At 41.5% G+C, this 18,386-nt stretch overlaps 1 protein-coding gene across 1 annotated transcript in view; it reads right to left on the reverse strand.

Annotated features, from left to right (window-relative positions):
- The window catches only part of CNIH3 (cornichon family AMPA receptor auxiliary protein 3), a 98,628-nt gene that overhangs the window by 39,898 nt on the left and 40,344 nt on the right, over positions 1 to 18,386 (reverse strand). The window contains exons 2-3 of the mRNA XM_056853289.1: positions 14,823 to 14,891; positions 11,095 to 11,142 (exon numbers count right to left, since the gene is read on the reverse strand). Coding sequence (XP_056709267.1) covers positions 11,095 to 11,142; positions 14,823 to 14,891 — 117 coding nt within the window. The remainder of the gene's footprint in view (positions 1 to 11,094; positions 11,143 to 14,822; positions 14,892 to 18,386) is intronic.

Below are 18,386 nucleotides of genomic sequence, written 5' to 3' on the forward strand. Positions count from 1 at the left end.
GCTTCCTACACTTTCACTTTGGCAAGACAGCACACATCCACAAACACAGGAAGCAATCCAGAAAATGGAAGACAGCTGATCTATTTTGCCTTGGGAGGCCAGTAGAACAAATTGCAAAGCCCCTATGGACCTTCAGGAGACCAGAAAGAGCTGAAGGATCCTGACCATGGTTACTGCAGGTATCTGGTGCACTGAAAAAACCTCTACACTGCAGCAACTTGGATGTTCCTTAGATGATGAGAGAGTAATCCTAGTGTTTAGGGGACAAAATCACCTGATTCAAGCTGTATTACTACAGAGATATCCTTTTATCCCAGCTTCTTCTCCTCAGCCTGACTTTCTGTTATTTCTGAAATGTTTATATTTGTGAATCATAACATTTTCCTGTGGTTAAAGGTTTAGAGAAACTACTTAATTTTTATAATGTCTCTAAGGTCAATACGCATAGGGGTTTTACCTGAGGTTCGTTGCTGGCAAGACCCACACTTTCCAGTTGGGAATCCCTGCACCAGCAGTCTCCAAGCTCAAATCAAGCCCAGCCCCTTTACATGCTGCTTTGTAATTGGCTTACTTTGCCGTGCTCACTGTGAGAGAAGATTCCCCACCCCAAAACCAAATTGCCGCATAACAAAGCATTTCAAGAACAAAAAACAAAAAACGGAGTAATATGAAAGGGGGGAGGAATCCAAGCATCGGTTTTAAAAAGACTTTCTTTTGCTCAGAAAGAGCCCCAAGGAAGCAGGAAGCACTTGAATCCCTGCCTCTTTATACGCTTCTTTGTGACTGGCTGTGAGAGATGCCAGTCTTCCTGTGGCCAGTGTTTTGCCTTCTGCACAGAGATTTCAGCCTAGCTGAGCTCAGGGCAGGCAGATGGAAGAGTCGGGTTAACAGAGGAATGGGAAGACCTGGACATTGCGAGGGCTGGCAGTGAGGTCATTTCTAATGGATGGAAAACACGTGTAGAACTCCAAGGAACAACTGAGTCAGACAGGGGATGATCATGAGTTCAAGTACCTGTTGCTAGTGATCATGGGTGGCTATGAACAGTGTACTGAGCCTTGTTCTCATAAGCTTACCATAATAAAACAGTAATGTAATATTTCAAAGAGTTTACAGACCTAACTTGAGGTCTTATGCAATCATCCATCCATCTTCTTTGTGTTTATATCCCATTTCACACGGGTCTTCCCTCAAATGCCTGTGCCGTCTGAAGGCTGTTCCATGAATTCTTGTTGTCCACTGACTTCACCATAATCATAGCCAAGGTAGACAACAACTCCTACGGGGAGTATTTGTCCCAGGTGAGAATATATCTCTGCCCTCCTTTCTGCAGGTGCCCATACAACACTCTACTGAGTACCATTCTATAGGACCACTCCATAGAAGCTAATATTTATTACTATGTTAGATTATTCAAGGAACCTACCATAAATCATGCCAGAAGTATTCAACAAACTTTAAACATGCAAGAAAAAGCCACAATTTTATGAAACTAAAGTACAAGACCTTGGGATCTGGCCACAAACCTTTATTGTTGATTCCCTTGTAAGTCAGAGTCTTAAAAACAAGAAAACTTCTCAGCTCACTTTGTAAAAGCAGTAGTGCAGAGAAGAAAACTTACTGTGAATTCTCTCAAGACATTCTAGGGCAAGCTAACACCAGCATCCAAGTATGAACTCAAATGACAGGAAGAAAAATAAATAGGAAGGAAATGTTTTCTGGGCCATCATTAAGAGACCTGCTGTCAGATGTCAAGCCTCACACCTGGATCTGCAAAACTCCAGGGAGATGCTCTATTTTATATTTCATCTGCACATTTTGCCAGAACTTCCACTATTAGAAGCCACAGTGCTAAGGTAGCCATACCACTGCTCTGGCTATTCTGGTATATTCAAGTGCTCACTTGTACTCTACATGGTTTTAAAAAAAATATTATTATCATATGTGCCCAGAAAGGGCTGTTGATTGAATTCAATCTGTCTTCTCCATTGTGGGGATATAAACTCTGTTCTCCCTTTATAATCATAAAGCTTCCTCCTATCAACCCATGTACTATCAAACAGCTAGCAGAATGAACTAAAGGATGTCATAGATTTAGGTATCATGCCCACATAATGAAGCCACCTGGCATAAAAATCTTTGAAGTGGCACAAAAATGGGCAAGTAAGGAATGGGAGAACACCAGGAGACAATTTGCACACTATTTTAAGAGCCCTTTATCCATTGCAAAGGCAGTTATATCAGGGCAACCACATGCATACAATACTGCAGTAATGGGATGACAGTTGACAGGAATCCAAGCAGGACAGCCTTGCCCACTTGCCTCTATAGCTACAACAATAAAAGTCACCAGCTGAGCTGTTTCTTACTGTTGCACTCTTCCTATTTCACTGTCTGTGTCAGGACTAGTTCCAGCATTCCAGTGGCGCAAGTCCCCACGCCAGCATCCTAGAGACATTCCTGGGGGCGGAGCTGCCTTTAGGCAGCTTCCTAACCCCTATTTTCCCAGGAACACCCCTTCCTGCAGTGGCATAGCTATGACACCTTTTTTTGGTATAGTTGCTCTGTTAATGTTTATGGGGGCATTTTCCTATTTTTAATTTTTAAAAGGAGTTAAATTTCTTTTCAGTGGCAGCGCCACTCCTGGCTGCCGTCATAACACACACACACCAAGGAATGGGCTGTGAGACTGCGAAGGGCAGCTATGAAGGAGTTAGAAAAGATTCTTAAGTGTAAAGATGTGTCACTGGCAACCAAGGTCAAGTTAATTCATGCCATAGTATTCCCCATTACTATGTATGGGTGTGAAAGTTGGACAATGCAGAAAGCTGACAGGAAGAAAGTAGATTCCTTTGAATTGTGGTGTTGAAGGAGAGTTTTTATGGATACCATGGTCTGCCAAAAAGACAAATAAATGGGTTCTAGATCAAATCAAGCCTGAACTGGAAGCTTAACATGAATAAATGGAGTCTATTGTATCGCATTACAAAAAACAAGAGTCACTGGAAAAGACAATAATGATAGAAAAGGTTGAAGGAAGCAGAGCAAGAGGAAGACCCAGCATGAAATGGATTGACTCTATAAAGGGAGCCATGGCCCTCACTTTGCAAGACCTGAGCAAGGCTGTTAACAATAGGTCATTTTGGAGGACATTAATTCATTGGGTTACCATAAGTCCCAAGTAACTTGATGGCACTTAACATACACATTATCATTATTATTTTATTAGGCTGTGTATTACGGTATGAAATAACTTCACTTTTTGTTTTCTTATTTTCAGAAGTCTAAAATTATATGAAAATAAAGTCCGAAAGAATATCCAGGAACTCTGTTTAACCTAAAATAATGTACAAATCTTGCATTGTTAGCGGCAAGTGGCTTGAACAGAAACTCTAAATATAGCATACTTTGCTGGCAACGGTATTTGCCAGATCACACTGTTCTATCTGTGCATTGTCATGACATTTTAGCTATGAAAGGATGAGCTGGGCAATTGCCTGAAGAACTGTGCCACGGTTTTCACAAGTACCTGTAAGTCCTCATAATTCATCTCTGTCGCCCCTTCAGGCAGGTACTTTGCTACTGATCACACAGCTGGAGGAGCTTTCTACAGGGTTCCTGCTGCCTATCCAGTGAGTCAGACTCAGTGGTGTCATGATATAAAGCAGGTTTGAATAGGAAAAGCATTACACACGGTATGAAAGATAGCATGCCATGAAAAGTCACTAAAGGGATGCCATCTTTGGACTCTAATGAGAGCAAGTAAAGTGCATGCACTCCATCTTTGTTACAATGACTGTCAATGAAGGGGACCCATGAAGCGCCATTTTCTGTACTCATTATGTTTTTTGACAAAGGGTGATTCATCAAAACTAAAAATATATTCTACATTCTGTTCAGCGAAATTGCCAGAATGCATCTTACCTACTACCATGAATTCAAACTTCCTATTCCACAGGTTGGAAAAGTAGGCCTAACATGGAAGTCACACTGGGAGTGCAAAAAAAAGAAAGAAAGTACCCAATGTGGGGGTCCACATGCCTGGCTTTATGTGTAATATTAGGGCAAAATTATACAAGACATTGTTTAACACATCTGGTCCAGGTTCCCTGGTTTCTCTGGACCCAACTTGCTTTCCTCACAGCTGCTCAGCAGCTATGGAAAATCTCATTTTTAAAGCCTGTGGGGGCCCAATTCAGCTCAGGACTATGGTATGGATGAGGAGGGGCTCCTGCCTCGTGCTGTTTTCCTGAGCCAATAAAGCTTCGCTGGGTAGTGATTTGCATAACTTTGGAGCTGCACATGCACAGAATATTCCACATGCAGCTTCAGATTTATGCAAGTAACTCCCCAGTCAGGCTGTTTGGCTCAGGAAAAGGGCAGGGGAGAGGCAGGAGTCTCTCCTTCCCCCAAACTGTGGTCCCAAGCCAAATTATGCCCCATGGGCTTTAAAAATGACATTCCCTGCAGCTGCTGTGTGGCTGTGGGGAGAACAAGTTAGTCCAGGTTCCCCAGACTCAACTTATTACAAGTCATCTTGCACAGTTTGACCCTTAGCGCACTGCACCAGTACATTGTCCCATGCCGGCCACAGATCTCTGGTATGCTAAGGCTACATACACTGGCAAGGTGACTTGTTCTTATAAAATGCTGACTGCATCTGAACATGACTTACATTGAGTCATTCCCACTTGCCCATATGGCTTAGTATTGTCAACCTTGACCGGCAGAGGTTCTCCAGTATCTCCAGTCTTTCCAGAGACTTCATACCTAAGATCATTTAATTGGAAATGCCAGCAATTCATAATGGAAACCTTCTGTTTGCAAAGCATGAGCTCTTCCCTCAGCCTACATTCCCCCCACAACCTTACACAGAACACCACTCTGCTCAGTTTTACTTAAATGCTTGAAATGTAAGAAAGTCAGGCCTCAGATCTCTCCATTTCATGAACCTGACTAAAAGGGAACAACCTTTTCAGTATACAAGAGGAAAATAGGAAGAAAGGTCAGGCTATCTGTGTTTTAGGTAGGAGCAGTTGCAGAGTTGCTGACAATGAAAATGCAACATCATATAAGTTCCAAGTCACACAATAACTCTGTGTGTGGCTTTTCATTTCTGAAGCGCTCATCAAAAGCAGAGACTGCAATGTGGCACTCAAGTGTGAACCTTTTCCAAAAAAATACATTAACTCTTTTTAAAAAGTAACAGCAAAACAACAAGTGCATACATCCACATGGCAAAACAATCTGCCCCAGCCCTTTATAAATTTGCCTACACATTCCACCCTTCCACCCCGTTTTCAATAATGAAGAAGTTAATAGTTTGATAGGCAGAATTATTGAATCAACGCACAACAATAACAATTGCCAACTGTCAGTATTCATGCACATAGAAACAGATTGCACTTATCAAAATTAATCTCAAATTACTTCTTCCTTTAAAATTCTCTGAAGAATCCTTCCCCTCAAAAGATGAGTATGTACTTCCTGATACAAAAAAACCCCACAAGGTCTAGTGGAAACAGACAACTTCACTATTTTACGTTAGGCTGGATAGTGAGATATCAAAGCGTGACAGTGCTGAGCCAAACCACAGGTCAACACTTATGAACTTCTTTATGTCTCAAAATGTCCCACATTCCACCCCTTTTCAGTGATTCTAACAAGCCACTTGAAAAAGTATAAAATTGTTTTCCAGAGGATTTCTGGAATTTTATATGTCCATCTGCAAACAATATTTTAAATTCAGACATCTCTGCATACCAGTGCACAGCAATGGGGCTAGAAAATAAGGGTCCTGGGCAATGTAGCTTCATTATTGTCATCCCATAGCTGTGAAAACTTCTGTGCATAATGTTAAATATATGAAAATTTGGCCGAGTGCTAATTTGTTCTTCCGATGAAAATATCATGGGCATCAGCTAAACATGCAATTACTTTCCTTAGTAGCTGGTCTTTATGTGTGTGAAAAGGGTTAAGTCATCAGGGGCTTATTTCAATTAACATTACATTTTAGACAATTTTACACATCATACTTTCAGTCTGAAATTTGTAGATAGGGCTGGATTCCCATTCAAATAAATCAATCCCATCTAGCATGTATGAACAGGTACGGGGAGCCTTGAATACTCACGAAAAGCTTGTCAGCACCAGAGATAAACATTCTGGGCATCTCAAGAGGAAAAAAAAACCCTTCCCCTGCTATGTGACTATGCAGTAAAGTTTTACATTTCCTATTAAGCCCTTTCTAAATTAAGAAGCAGGCTGACCTATGTCAGCCAGTTACGACAATGATTTATGGAGCTAATCAAGGCATGACTATAGATTCTATTTGTGGCTTTAAAACCAGCTCTCAGGCCCTTAGTCTGACTCTATGGCTGTGTCCAGATAGCAATTTATTTATTACATTTCTATTCCATATTTAGATATATATTCCTTGGAAATATTCAAGGAGCTCAAGATTTCCTATTTTCCTCTAAATAGAAAAACATCATCTATCTATGGCATCTCCATCCTGCCCTTCCTCCTCCAAGAAGCTCAAGGCTACAACAGACTGACTCTTTAACCTACCATAAAAGTTCCCAATGGTTGCTCCCCTGGAGGGCCACTGTTGGCCCAAAACAAACAGAGCCAAGACCCAGTAGCAATACTGGCACTGTAGGAATCACTTGACTCAGACCATTAAGCAGCGATCGTGATGAGTGCCCTACTGTACCACCTCTGAAAGTAATGGGTGAGCCAATGCCAATCATCAGCACTGGAGACAATGCCTTAGCTGAGTGGCCCCTGCAGTGCTGGCTTACATGATTAGTGGCTCTGCCACTAATCATGAATACCTTACAGCACTGCAGCTGCCACTTAGCTTGGCTTGTTTCTGGACAATTTAAACTTCTCAGCAGTCATTGGTCTTGGCCCCATCAGTCTTGTCCCCATCCATTTTACCCTTATGACATGCCTGTGAAGAAGGTTACACTAAGAGAGAGTGACAGGCCTAAGAATGCACAGTGATCTTCGTGGCTGGGTGGGGGTGCTCCCACTCCTCTCCTGATACTGTAATCCAGAGGTCCTCAGCCTTGTGCAGCCAGTGAGCCCTTCTGAAATGTTGATAAAGGATAGTGGGCCGTATCGCAAATTGGCTGCCATGGAACGTTTCCAAGGCAAGCATCCTTCCGTGTTGGTGGTGAAAAGTGCCGTCGCCCGGTTGGGTTTTCAAGGCAAGAGATGGTCAGAAGTTGTTTGCCATTGCCTGCTTCTGCGTGGGCTGAGAGAGTTCTCAGAGAACTGTGACTGGCCAAAAGTCACCCAGCAGGCTTCATGTGGAGGAGTGGGGGAATCAAAGCCAGATCCCAGATTAGAGTCTGCCGCTCTTAACCACTACACCATGCTGGCTCTCTCCTCCTGTGTTGCTTGGCACTCTTTCCAAACAGGTACTCCTGGCAGACCCAAAGGTGATACCTCCCGGGTTCTTCCGAAGTATCTGCTTCACTGAGGTAGAGAGTAGTCAAGATGGGCTCTTTGCTTTGAGGAAGGAATATTTGGGGGGGGGGGGGAGCAACCAAGTGCAAACAAACATTTGTGTTACTACTGATTGCACTTACACATTCACAGTGTGTAAGTGCAATCAGTAGTAAAGTTCACCAAACACTTTCCTATGCTTTCTATCTGTTTAACACCAATACCATAGAAATTCTGTGACACATACAGTCATGGTATCTAAATATATTGTCTCAAAATGCCACACACAAACATATGAGTGGTCTCAGAGTTTTGTGTGTGTGTCATCACTCCTATTTCTGGATGCACTTTCAAAATATGTCATTTAAATTAATATGCCATAAACACACACACAAATACTTTTAAAAACAGTTAAAAACACAAACCCATTTGCAGGTAAACAAGAAAATTTATTAGGACTGCTAGATTCAATATGAAGTTTTGTTTTTAATCATTTTATAATGTTTGTAGTATGCAATGGAGCCATGCTAACCAACCTAAAGTGGCTCATACCTAGCACCACCACCATTTTATTTGTGAGTCATTTTTTATGGTTTAATCCAAAAGGAGAGACAAGGGAAAATAGTGCAGGAGAAATACTAAGTCCAGATTGGATTGTTCTTTCCCATGGTCAATAGAGGAGGGGAACTAAAAATATGCCTTTCACCATAATTTGCACCCAATGACAGCTAAGTGAAATCTTTCACTAGATCAACTCTGGAAAAAGGCCAGCAAAGTTTCTGAGTTCCAAAGGTTCTCCCAGCAGAATTTTTTTAGAAAGAAGGAAGGCACACATTTTTATTACTCAAGGCCACACAGACAGCAATATCTTAATGAAGCTGGATACCTCTAGGGTTTGTTCAAAACCGCACCTGCCCTAACATTTTCCTGAATTCATAACAACTTTTGTGTTCTAATGGCTCCCCAAAGCTCTGCCACTAATCATGAATACCTTAAAATTGCTACGTAGACAAAAGTTACTGTTTGCAATTGTCCACTGTGAATGCTGCCTTTCTGTTGAATTATCCTCTTTTCCTGGAGCACAGATCCCAATTAAAAGCAGAATGTCCCAGAAGACCTCTGGAAGATAGTCTACATTAACAAACAATTTAAGTGTATGAACAGTAACCTGGTCCCCTAGAGTATGTTCAATGTGGAGTATGTAATTAGCTGAAAGGTGCCATTTCTGCTGTTAGCAAGGATGCTTAGGTTTAATAAAAATTAAATACTGGTGTGGGCAAGACAGCTCCAGGCAACACACATATATTAATAAAATTACCATTGTCTGCTACTTTACATTACAGAAATTGGGACACAACTTGAAATTAGAAGACTGCTGAGTTGACAGTAAAAAGATTTCCAGAAGAGCCACCATGCTGCCATCTTTTAGCAAAAAACAACAGAGTCGTGCAGCAGATGACTTCACATTATTGGCAGAAAATAATGAAAAGATGAAATGACTCCTGATGCAGGTTAAAGCAAAAAATGCCAAAGCAGGATCACGCTTGAATATCAAGAAGACAAAAGTAACGGCAACTGGGGAATTACACAGCTTTAAGGTCGACAATGAAGAAATTGAAATTGTTAAAGATTTTCTATTCTTTGGCTCAATCAAAAGGGAGACTGCAACCAAGAAATCAGAAGGAGACGGAGACTGGGAAGGGCAGCCATGAAGCAGCTAGAAAAGATTCTTAAGTATAAGAATGTGTCGCTGGCAACCAAGATCAAGTTAATTCATAATGTAGTTTTCCCTATTACCTTGTATGGGTGTGAAAGCTGAACAATGAAGCAAGCTTAGAGATTCCTTTGAAATGTGGTGTTGGAGGAGAGTTTTACAAATACTGTCACCAAAAAAGACAAACAAGTGGGTTCTAGATTAAATAAATCAAGCCTGAACTCTCCCTAGAAGCTAAAGTGACTAAACTGAGGCTATCGTACCTTGGTCACATTATGAGAAGACAAGAGTCACTGGAAAAGACAATAATGATAGGAAAAGTTGAAGGTTCCTAATGATAGGAAAAGAGGAAGACCTAGCATGAGATGGATTGAAGTTCTAAAGGAAGCTACAGCCTTCATTTTGTGAGACCCGAGCAAGGCAGTTAACAATAAGACATTTGAGGACTTTAATTCATAGGATCGCCATAAGTTGGAAGCACCTTGATGGCTCTTAACACACACACACACACACACACACACACACACACACACAAGGTAGCTGGTAAGATAAAGGGTCACAAAGAACTGCAGCTGCAGAAGCAATAAATGACGTATTCAGGCTGGGCAAATGGCACAAGTAGTAGGATTTACATCCACATTCATATGAAGTGATAGTGTCTAATGGTCCTATTTTGTGATCTAATAGGAGACATATTCAATATGTTCCAGAAATATGAAAATGAGGAAATGTACATTCATTTTAAAAACCCAGAAAATTGTCAAGAAAAGAGTACTGAATACTTTGCAGATTCACCAAGACTACAGCATTAGTCCAAGCAATGAATGAGTCAGGGAAGCATAGGTTAAGCAGACTGCAAAGTATTCCAAGAAGACTAATAGAGCCATGTTAACATGTGTATATAATAGGATGCTTTGTTTATAATTTAGTACTAGGCAGGAGAGGAGAAGAAGAATAGTTGGTTTTTATATGCCGACTTTCTCTACCAGTTAAGGAAGAATCAAACCGGCTTACAATCACCTTCCCCTCCCCACAGCAGACACCCTGTGAGGTAGATGTGGCTGAGAGAGTTGGGCTAGCCCAAGGTCACCCAGCTGGCTTCATGTGTAGGAGTGGGAAAACAAATCCAGTTCACCAGATTAGCCTCTGCCGCTTGTGTGGAGGAGTGGGGAATCAAACCCGGTTCTCCAGATCAGAGTCCACTGCTCCAAACCACCATTCTTAACCACTACACCATGCTGGCAGAGTTGGAGTCCCCTGGTAGTCACTGGTGTTGCTGCCTGATTTATATCACCTGGCCCTTTAAGGTACCACAAGCTGCTGACCAAGTGGAGCTCGTTGAATGTTTCACAGGTACCTGTTCTATTTAAACTGAGGCTTGGGCCGTGGCTCGAAGTTTGGGGACCTGACAAAGTTCTGGAGCCCTGGATGTGTCCTGAGCTACAGCAGACTGAACTGTAAAGATTCCTAGAGATATAACACCAAATTATTCATTGCTGGCAAAACAGTTGAAAGTCCAAATCCATAATGAAAGAATTGCCACTATCGTTATGTAAACTGTGTGCTTAGAAAGAAGCTTGGTCACAAAGGTATTAGACCTCATGTCGGACATATATTATGCATCTAAAGGTCTTCCACTGCATTCAGAAGTGAGGTTATTAAAATGAAGGTTATTAGTGTTCTGAAATGTTTATTTCTTTTCAGGGTATTACTGACTGATGGGTATTCCTTCTTTTCAGGGTATTCCTTCTAATTAGCTTCCTTTTCCTCAAAAGTCACCTCAGTTTCAATTTCAGCTCTGTTGTTACCACCTCCTCCCTCAAATCAATCAAATCTTAAGACAGTTAGCTGTTCTTTCTATTAGTACAAATGTGTTGGGTCAGATCCCTTCCAATAATATGCAACCAGCACAGGTTAACCCTTACCTTTCTCAAAAGAAAGCAAATCCGTTCAATATTTCTCAATCGCTCTCTCTGTCAAAGGGAAAAAAAGGAGGAAAGGGTGGGGAGATGGTATGGAATATTAGAGACTGTTGTAAATGAAGGAAAACACTTCACAAATGTAATGACTCCAGTTTAGGTGGCCTTCAATTGATTTTGGCTGAATTTCATTCGTAATGAATAGTACCAATTTGTATTCACTATTTTAGAAGTTAGTAGCCAGCCACTGGAGCAGATTTATCCCTAAACACAGAACTTTCATTAAAGTAATACTAAGTATTTCTACCCTATATGGTAGACCCACATCTCCATCTTCATACGGCAGACAAGACAGAGGCTGAGAGAGCAGCTTGTCTAAAGGCAAAGAGTGAGTTTGACCTAGCAACTTCCCATAGCATCGATCAATCTATGCTATATCATTTCTCAAAGCTGGTATTCATTCTCATTTCTGCTGTGGTACAAAAGAGATCAGAGAACCAAATCTTTAGAATTAGCACCTGACTCTAGGGGTTGCATCCGAAGTAACTTTGGACTGCTTTTGAGTGGGATAAATCATTTGCAAAGACCTATGCAAGGATTCACTGGGGTACAATGAGCATCAGGCAGTCCAACATGTAGTTTTGTGGGGCTGATCCATTTGCTTCAATCATTAGAAAGGCATTATGTGCATGAAACTCTCCCCAGCATTAAACTGAATGGGGTAGCACTTCCTCATTCAGAGTTACTTGTGTGCACTGGAATCTTCAGGGGCACATTTGAGCACTGGGCCAGTTGTATTCAGGGGTGTCACCGCCATTTTGTGAAACCATGAACACAGAGCCATGATCTGCCATAGAAGCTGGGGTTAGGACTGAAGGCTGAGTATATGATCTTTACTCTGGGGCCCAGGGAAATGCTCATGTTGGCACCAATTCTCCGTAACAGCTAAAGGAATAGATTATTAAGAATTTTCCTGGGGTTTAGATGATCCTCTCTAGATGTGTTAAGTCACAACGTAAAGCCCATCTCCCAGCACAGTTGACTCAACTGTACTGGGAGATCACCTGTTTATTGACTCATCAGCTGTTTATTTATTATTCAAATTTATAGCCCTCCCTCATTCCTAACCAAGGCCAGGCTCAGGGTGGGTAACAACCTTTAAAATTCATAAAACTATGGAAGATTAATTCCTAACCAAGGCCAGGCTCAGGGTGGGTAACAACCTTTAAAATTCATAAAACTATGGAAGATTAATTTAAAACTCATATTAAAACCATAAACCAGATGGCCTTAAAACAAGTCCTGCACCACAGTGTAACTGGATCATGGCAGGTCAAACCCCACAGATGTTAAGAGTGTACATATGGGGGGGGGGAAGGATGGGGAGGCCAGTAATGATGGATAAACTCATGGCTGCCCTCAGTTATAGGCCTGGCGGAATAGCTCCGGTTTGCAGGCCCTGCAGAACTCCTTAAAGTCCCGCAGGGCCCTGATGTCACTAGGAAGATTATTCTACCAGGCTGGGGCCAGGGCCAAATGTTTCTAGATGGGTAAGAAGTATTGTGGGTTTGTAGGCAAGGGATAAGGCAGGGTCTGCTGCATGACACCAGGTCACCCCAAGGACAACGTCTGGAACACCAGGTCTAGCTTTGTCAAAACCTGATTATGTATCTATGTGGGCCACACTTGATATATACAGGGCCACATTAAATGAATGCAAAAAAAATTCTGTCAAGGTATTTAAACAGCAAGCAAACAAAACCAAACACCCAGCTTTTACTGCATCATAACACATTTCTAATTGGGCATTTTTTCCCCATCAGATAAATGCAACAAGCAATGCCTTCACTTTATGCCACTCTAAATATGTAGCTGTGTGTTTGAAGTTAATGGAGTTATCTACATCTGATTTTTTAGTCAGCGTGATTTTTAGTCTGGTATGTAGGAAGAAGACTTCACAACCTAGAGGAAGAGGGGGCCCTCCCTGTTGCATGCAGTCACTCTGAGGTGGTGGCAGCAGTCAAGGACCTCTGGGTCAGACACATAGATGCTGACCAGCCTTGTGCAGCCAGAAAATTGCTGCTGTTGTGAAACTCAGAGTGGTACATTCTGTGTGGAGACCTGGACTTTTCCTACCAGGTCTGAGAATGCCTCTTCCAGTGCTCCAATTTGTTCAAACTCCAGCTACACTTGGCAGACACTATCTCTTGCCTTGTGTGATTTTCATGTATTCATTTCACTACTCAGCTTGCGCCACTGGTTTTCAGAGATGCTGTGACCTCTTCCTCCTTCAGGTTCCATTTAGATAAATGTGGATGTTGCGCCTGTTAGCCATGCAATAGATCAGCTACTACATCAGGGCCGCATTTTTTCAATTTTGAGGCAAGTTTAATTGATTTTCTACAACACCTATCTCCCTCTTACATCGAGAGAGTTCTGTCTGCTTCTCTAGGCAAGATGGTACACTAACACCTAACTATTATCAGCACCACTCTTGAGTGGTCAGCCTGCATGGTAATGCAGCCTTGGAAAAGACATGTTCTTTGCTACCGAACTTGAAACATTTGAAGGGGGGAAATTACTCCCTAACATATTAGGCTGGCTATAGGTAGGCATCAATAGGGTACTGAGTTCTGCGTTCCTACCTGGAAACAGCAGAGTGGTTATCAGGATCAAACGGGACAAAAACTACAAATCAGTTTCTGAGTCACACATTACTGCAGAGCAATCATATAGGAAATTGCTTACTTTGAGTCACCTGTGGGCTGTTTCACACAGCTATTTTTCCATGACAAACATGCTCTATGGCAGAGGCTTCAGCAAAGCCTGTACTCAGAATCACAGAGTTGGAACGGAACACCAGGGTCATCTAGTTCAACCCCCTGTACAATGCAGGAAATTCACAACTACCTCCCCCCCTTGCAAATACGTTGCTCACTTTTATCTCCACTGAGCTACATTATCCTCCATATATATACCTATCTATCTCAATCGCGCACACACACATATAAATTTATATTATATGTATAACTTCCTCAATATATAACTTCCTCAATTGCACACACATTGGGTAGGGGCTGTAGCCTAATGGTAGAACACATGCTTTGCATGTAGAAGATTCCAGACTCTGCCCTTGCAATCCTCAGTTAAAAGAATCTCTGGTACCATGGTAGATGGACCTCGGTCTGAAACCTTGGAGAGCCAACGACGGACAGAGTACATCATGGCCCAATTGGACCAATACTAGTATAAAGCAGCTTTGTATATTCACTGATTTGCCACATGCCCACAAATCCTGGCTTGTTTTATTAGGTTCATAATGGTAGAACAATGAAGATACAATACCAACTTGAGAAATCATTAGGACTAATTGGTACATCCAAAATGTTTTTTCATTCACATCATTACCCATAAAAACACATCCTTGTAACAGAGAGGCAGAATAAATGGCTGATGGTTTCAGTGTGACCAGCTGTTTATGGTATGCATTGAGCTTGACTTGCAAGCAGAGTTAATTTTGGGTTGTGTGAAACAGCTCTTAGTTTCTACTTTTCCATTCCATTGTTTCTGAATCAGAGATAATTGTACCAAGAATTACCACATAAATCCCTCACATTAAAATGAGTTTTCATGTCAATTTTAGGCAATCCTAAATCCTTATTCAAAAATCAGATCTGACATCTTCGCATTTTTATCAAAACATAGCTACTGCAAAATATCAGAACAGAACATACCGCATGTGCTGGGTTACACTGGTCTATGGGGCTCTTGAAGTCTGTCTTTAATTCATCAAATGCAATGATCTGCAAGAGAGAGAAAATTTCAAATGTAATTACAGCAGTAGGACTTGCAAATTTAAGCTGTTCCACCACTATGGGCCACAAAATTCATCCTCTCTTATTTTGAAGGACTCATCCCAATTTTACTGTAATAGAGTTGATGTGGATTAGTTCCGGCACATATGTGGTCTCAGCAAACTCATTTCACGTAACAAGAAATTCAGCAAATAAAAATGTGATAATGGCTGATTGTCTTAAAAGCCATATTTCAGGAACTACACCGAAGAACTCTTCTACAACTACTAGTACTTGCATCTTACAGATAAACTGTAGAAGAACACTGGTATTATAGTGGAGCAGCAAAAGGACTATAAAGATTAAGGATAGTTCTACACTTATCTTTTCCGTATTTGGCTACAAACAATAAAGGGAGGTCCACACAGCACGTAATACAGATGCACAATCCCCATAAAAATCCACACACACCCAGGCAAAATCCTACTATATTTCTCTCCTCAAAAATGTCCCATTCAGCAAAGGTCCCACTTCCCTCCCCAATTTTCCTTTTGTTCCTTTTTGTTCAGTCAAAGTCATGACTTCCTCTTCTCTTTCAAACAGCTGATTGTCTTGGGACATTTATGACTTAATGACTAATTATTGGTTTCGGTTCTCTTAGGACAGGGGTGGGGAACGTCAGGCCCGGGGGCCGTCTAAGGCCCGCGAAATCATTTGGTCTGGCCCTTCGTGGGTCCTGGCAGATCTCTAGCTCTAAGGATCTAAGACTGGCGATCCACCCTCTCCCGCGGCCAGGAATAGCCTCTATTCAAGGTGGATGTTTGTTTTGCCGAGAAAAGGAATCTTCTTTCCCTCTTGCAGAAGAGTCATTAGCTATGGAGCTGCTAGGACCACCCAAGAAACTATGTTAACCCTTTCCCACCTGGGCTGTGGAGAAACGTATTTCCTCTGCACTACAAGAGGGCTGGGGGCAGAAGTGGCGACAATGGAGGGGTTAAAGGGGGCAGGGCCAGAATGTGCGGCCCGCTAATGATGTTATAAATATCCAAATGTCCCTTGGCAGAAAAAAGGTTCCCCACCCCTGTCTTAGGAAGATGGAGACTTAAATACTATTTACTCTGAAGCCAGCCAAAATCATGGCTAATTTTTACATTTTTATTGTAAATTATCATAACAGTTCAAGCACAAAATAATGATCATAAAAATGAGCAGTGGCTTTGATTGATTACAAAGAGCCAAAAAGTATTTAAACACTGTCATAAACCTGTCCTGGGTCTATATGTGTTTGTATGCGTGTAGAGTGCTCATGTGCATGTAAAGTATGCCACCACCCCAAGTTAAATCCAACCTCCCCCATTACCAGTGACTTGGGGAACACTAGGTAAAGTAGGGTTGCCAACCTCTAGATACTAGCTGGAGATCTCCTGCTATTACAACTGATCTCCAGCTGATAGAGATCAGTTCACCTGGAGAAAATAGCAGCTTTGGCAATTGGACTCTATAGCATTGAAGTCCTCCCCTCCCAAACCCCACCCTCCTCAGGCTCCACCTCCAAAATCTCCCACAGGTGCCAAAGAGGGACCTGGCAACCCAAAATAAAGGCTGCCTCTGAGCAAGTACAAAGAGCACAGTTTCCCAATTACTTTAGCCCTTCCCTTGTGATTGTGTAGGAGCGAAAGGCCAAGGCACCCAAGGTGGAGTTTGAAACACAGTTTGCTCTCTTAAACAGGAAAACGTTTCTGACTCTCTCTTTCTAGCTTGGCCTTCTTTTAGTTGGCATCTCAATCAGCTCCCTCAGCAACCCACACACATACAAGAGCCCTGAAGGACCAAAACTAAAAAAAACACATGCAAAGCAGAAACTCACTCCTTGAGGTTGCTTGTATACATTACATCAGAAGGTGAATCTTGATCTCCCAATCAACCAAGGGAACATGTTCTGCACATATCAATACCCAGATCATGTTTTACAACAGCTCTCCATCTTGCCCTTCCTGGGAGGTAGAGCATAAGGTTATCTCTCTGCAGAAGCAAACCTCTCCTCTGCTCTTGCCAACCACTTGGTGCATCTGATGGCTCTATTCCCTGGGAGCACAAGTGGCTGTCAGGGCCCCAGGAACTCCCTCGTGAGCTTCAGAGCACCTTACATCTCCAGATTATGACAAACATCACCTACCTTGGGAAACTAGAGCTAATAATTTACAATTGATTCATGAATTCTGGAGAGAACAGTATGTAATTAATTAAGCTAGGAGAAGAAAGGGGCAAAAATTGAAAGGGGCGGTAGCCCTGGGAAGCTTCAATAGCACTTACACAGTTTACATGGAACAGTCTGAGATCAGAAAAGGATGGGAAAACAACACAGAAAACACTGGAATACAACAGGCTGACTTTGACATCATCTAGATTTTTTAAAATAAAAATTGAATAAACAGAAATAGCAATTGTAGACTACACAGCTAGTGTAGAATCAATTTGTGTTACTGTGTCATAAACTTTTTGGAAAGCACTTTTATTTATTTTTTAATTCATTATTTTTCTGTATATTTTTTCACATCAGAATTCTTGTGCATTGACAAAACAGTGTTGTAAATTAACATAAGAAGTGTACTTTTGGCCCTGATAAATATATTGAACTACTGCTATTCATTCTAGCTTGTGTGAACAGGGGCGACACATGTATTTAACATGTGCATACAACCTTGGTACATGTTAGTATGAACCCTGAAAAATCCAGTGGTCAGTTCACATGTACCAGAGCAGTACAAGCCTCTACTCACACATGCAATGCCTCTACTCACACAACATACCAACATGACAGCCACATGTATTAGGAGGCTCTCCATGCAGCTGGTAAGATCCCAGTATGTGTAACTGTAATGTTTGATCCCATATATTAATTCACAACTTTAACACATATTTTGCTTTATAATTTGTACTTCTATTCAACTGCTTGATGGTTTCTGTGTGATGTGAATAGTTTGTTGCCTTCTTTCTTTTCTTTTCTTTTCTTTTCTTTTTTTTGAGGTTCATTCCATTATTTTGTAGTGTTTCATGTATCTCTTTTCATAAGTATGGAAGTGATTAAAATAGCTTTTGTTCTCAAAATGTGTCTTTTGTTCTTAAAAAAACACCCAGAGTTTGTTGGCCAGAGTGCCTGTCAGGGCTGCATTATATGCATTTCTGTATTACATGTAATTTGCTGCTCAAGTTGTACCTTGATTTGTGAATATAATGATCATATTCTGAGGCAGTATACTTTTCATCCAAACTCATTAGCTTCTAGTGTATGTCCACACAGAAAGGATTCTAGATTATGCATCCCTGTGACACACAGTTCAAAGATTCTGCAATGACAATGTCTATTTCAACAGAGCAACAATTAAAATATTTATAGATGTACATGTTCCCCCAGAAAATGACAGCTTTGAGTACAGAAGGTAGTATTGAATACAGATGGTATTAGATAAGAAAGAATCTGGCTTTCACCCTATTTCTATTCTT

The sequence above is a fragment of the Euleptes europaea genome, chromosome 7, assembly GCF_029931775.1.
Source record: "Euleptes europaea isolate rEulEur1 chromosome 7, rEulEur1.hap1, whole genome shotgun sequence".
In the NCBI taxonomy this organism is placed as follows: Eukaryota; Metazoa; Chordata; class Lepidosauria; order Squamata; family Sphaerodactylidae; genus Euleptes; species Euleptes europaea.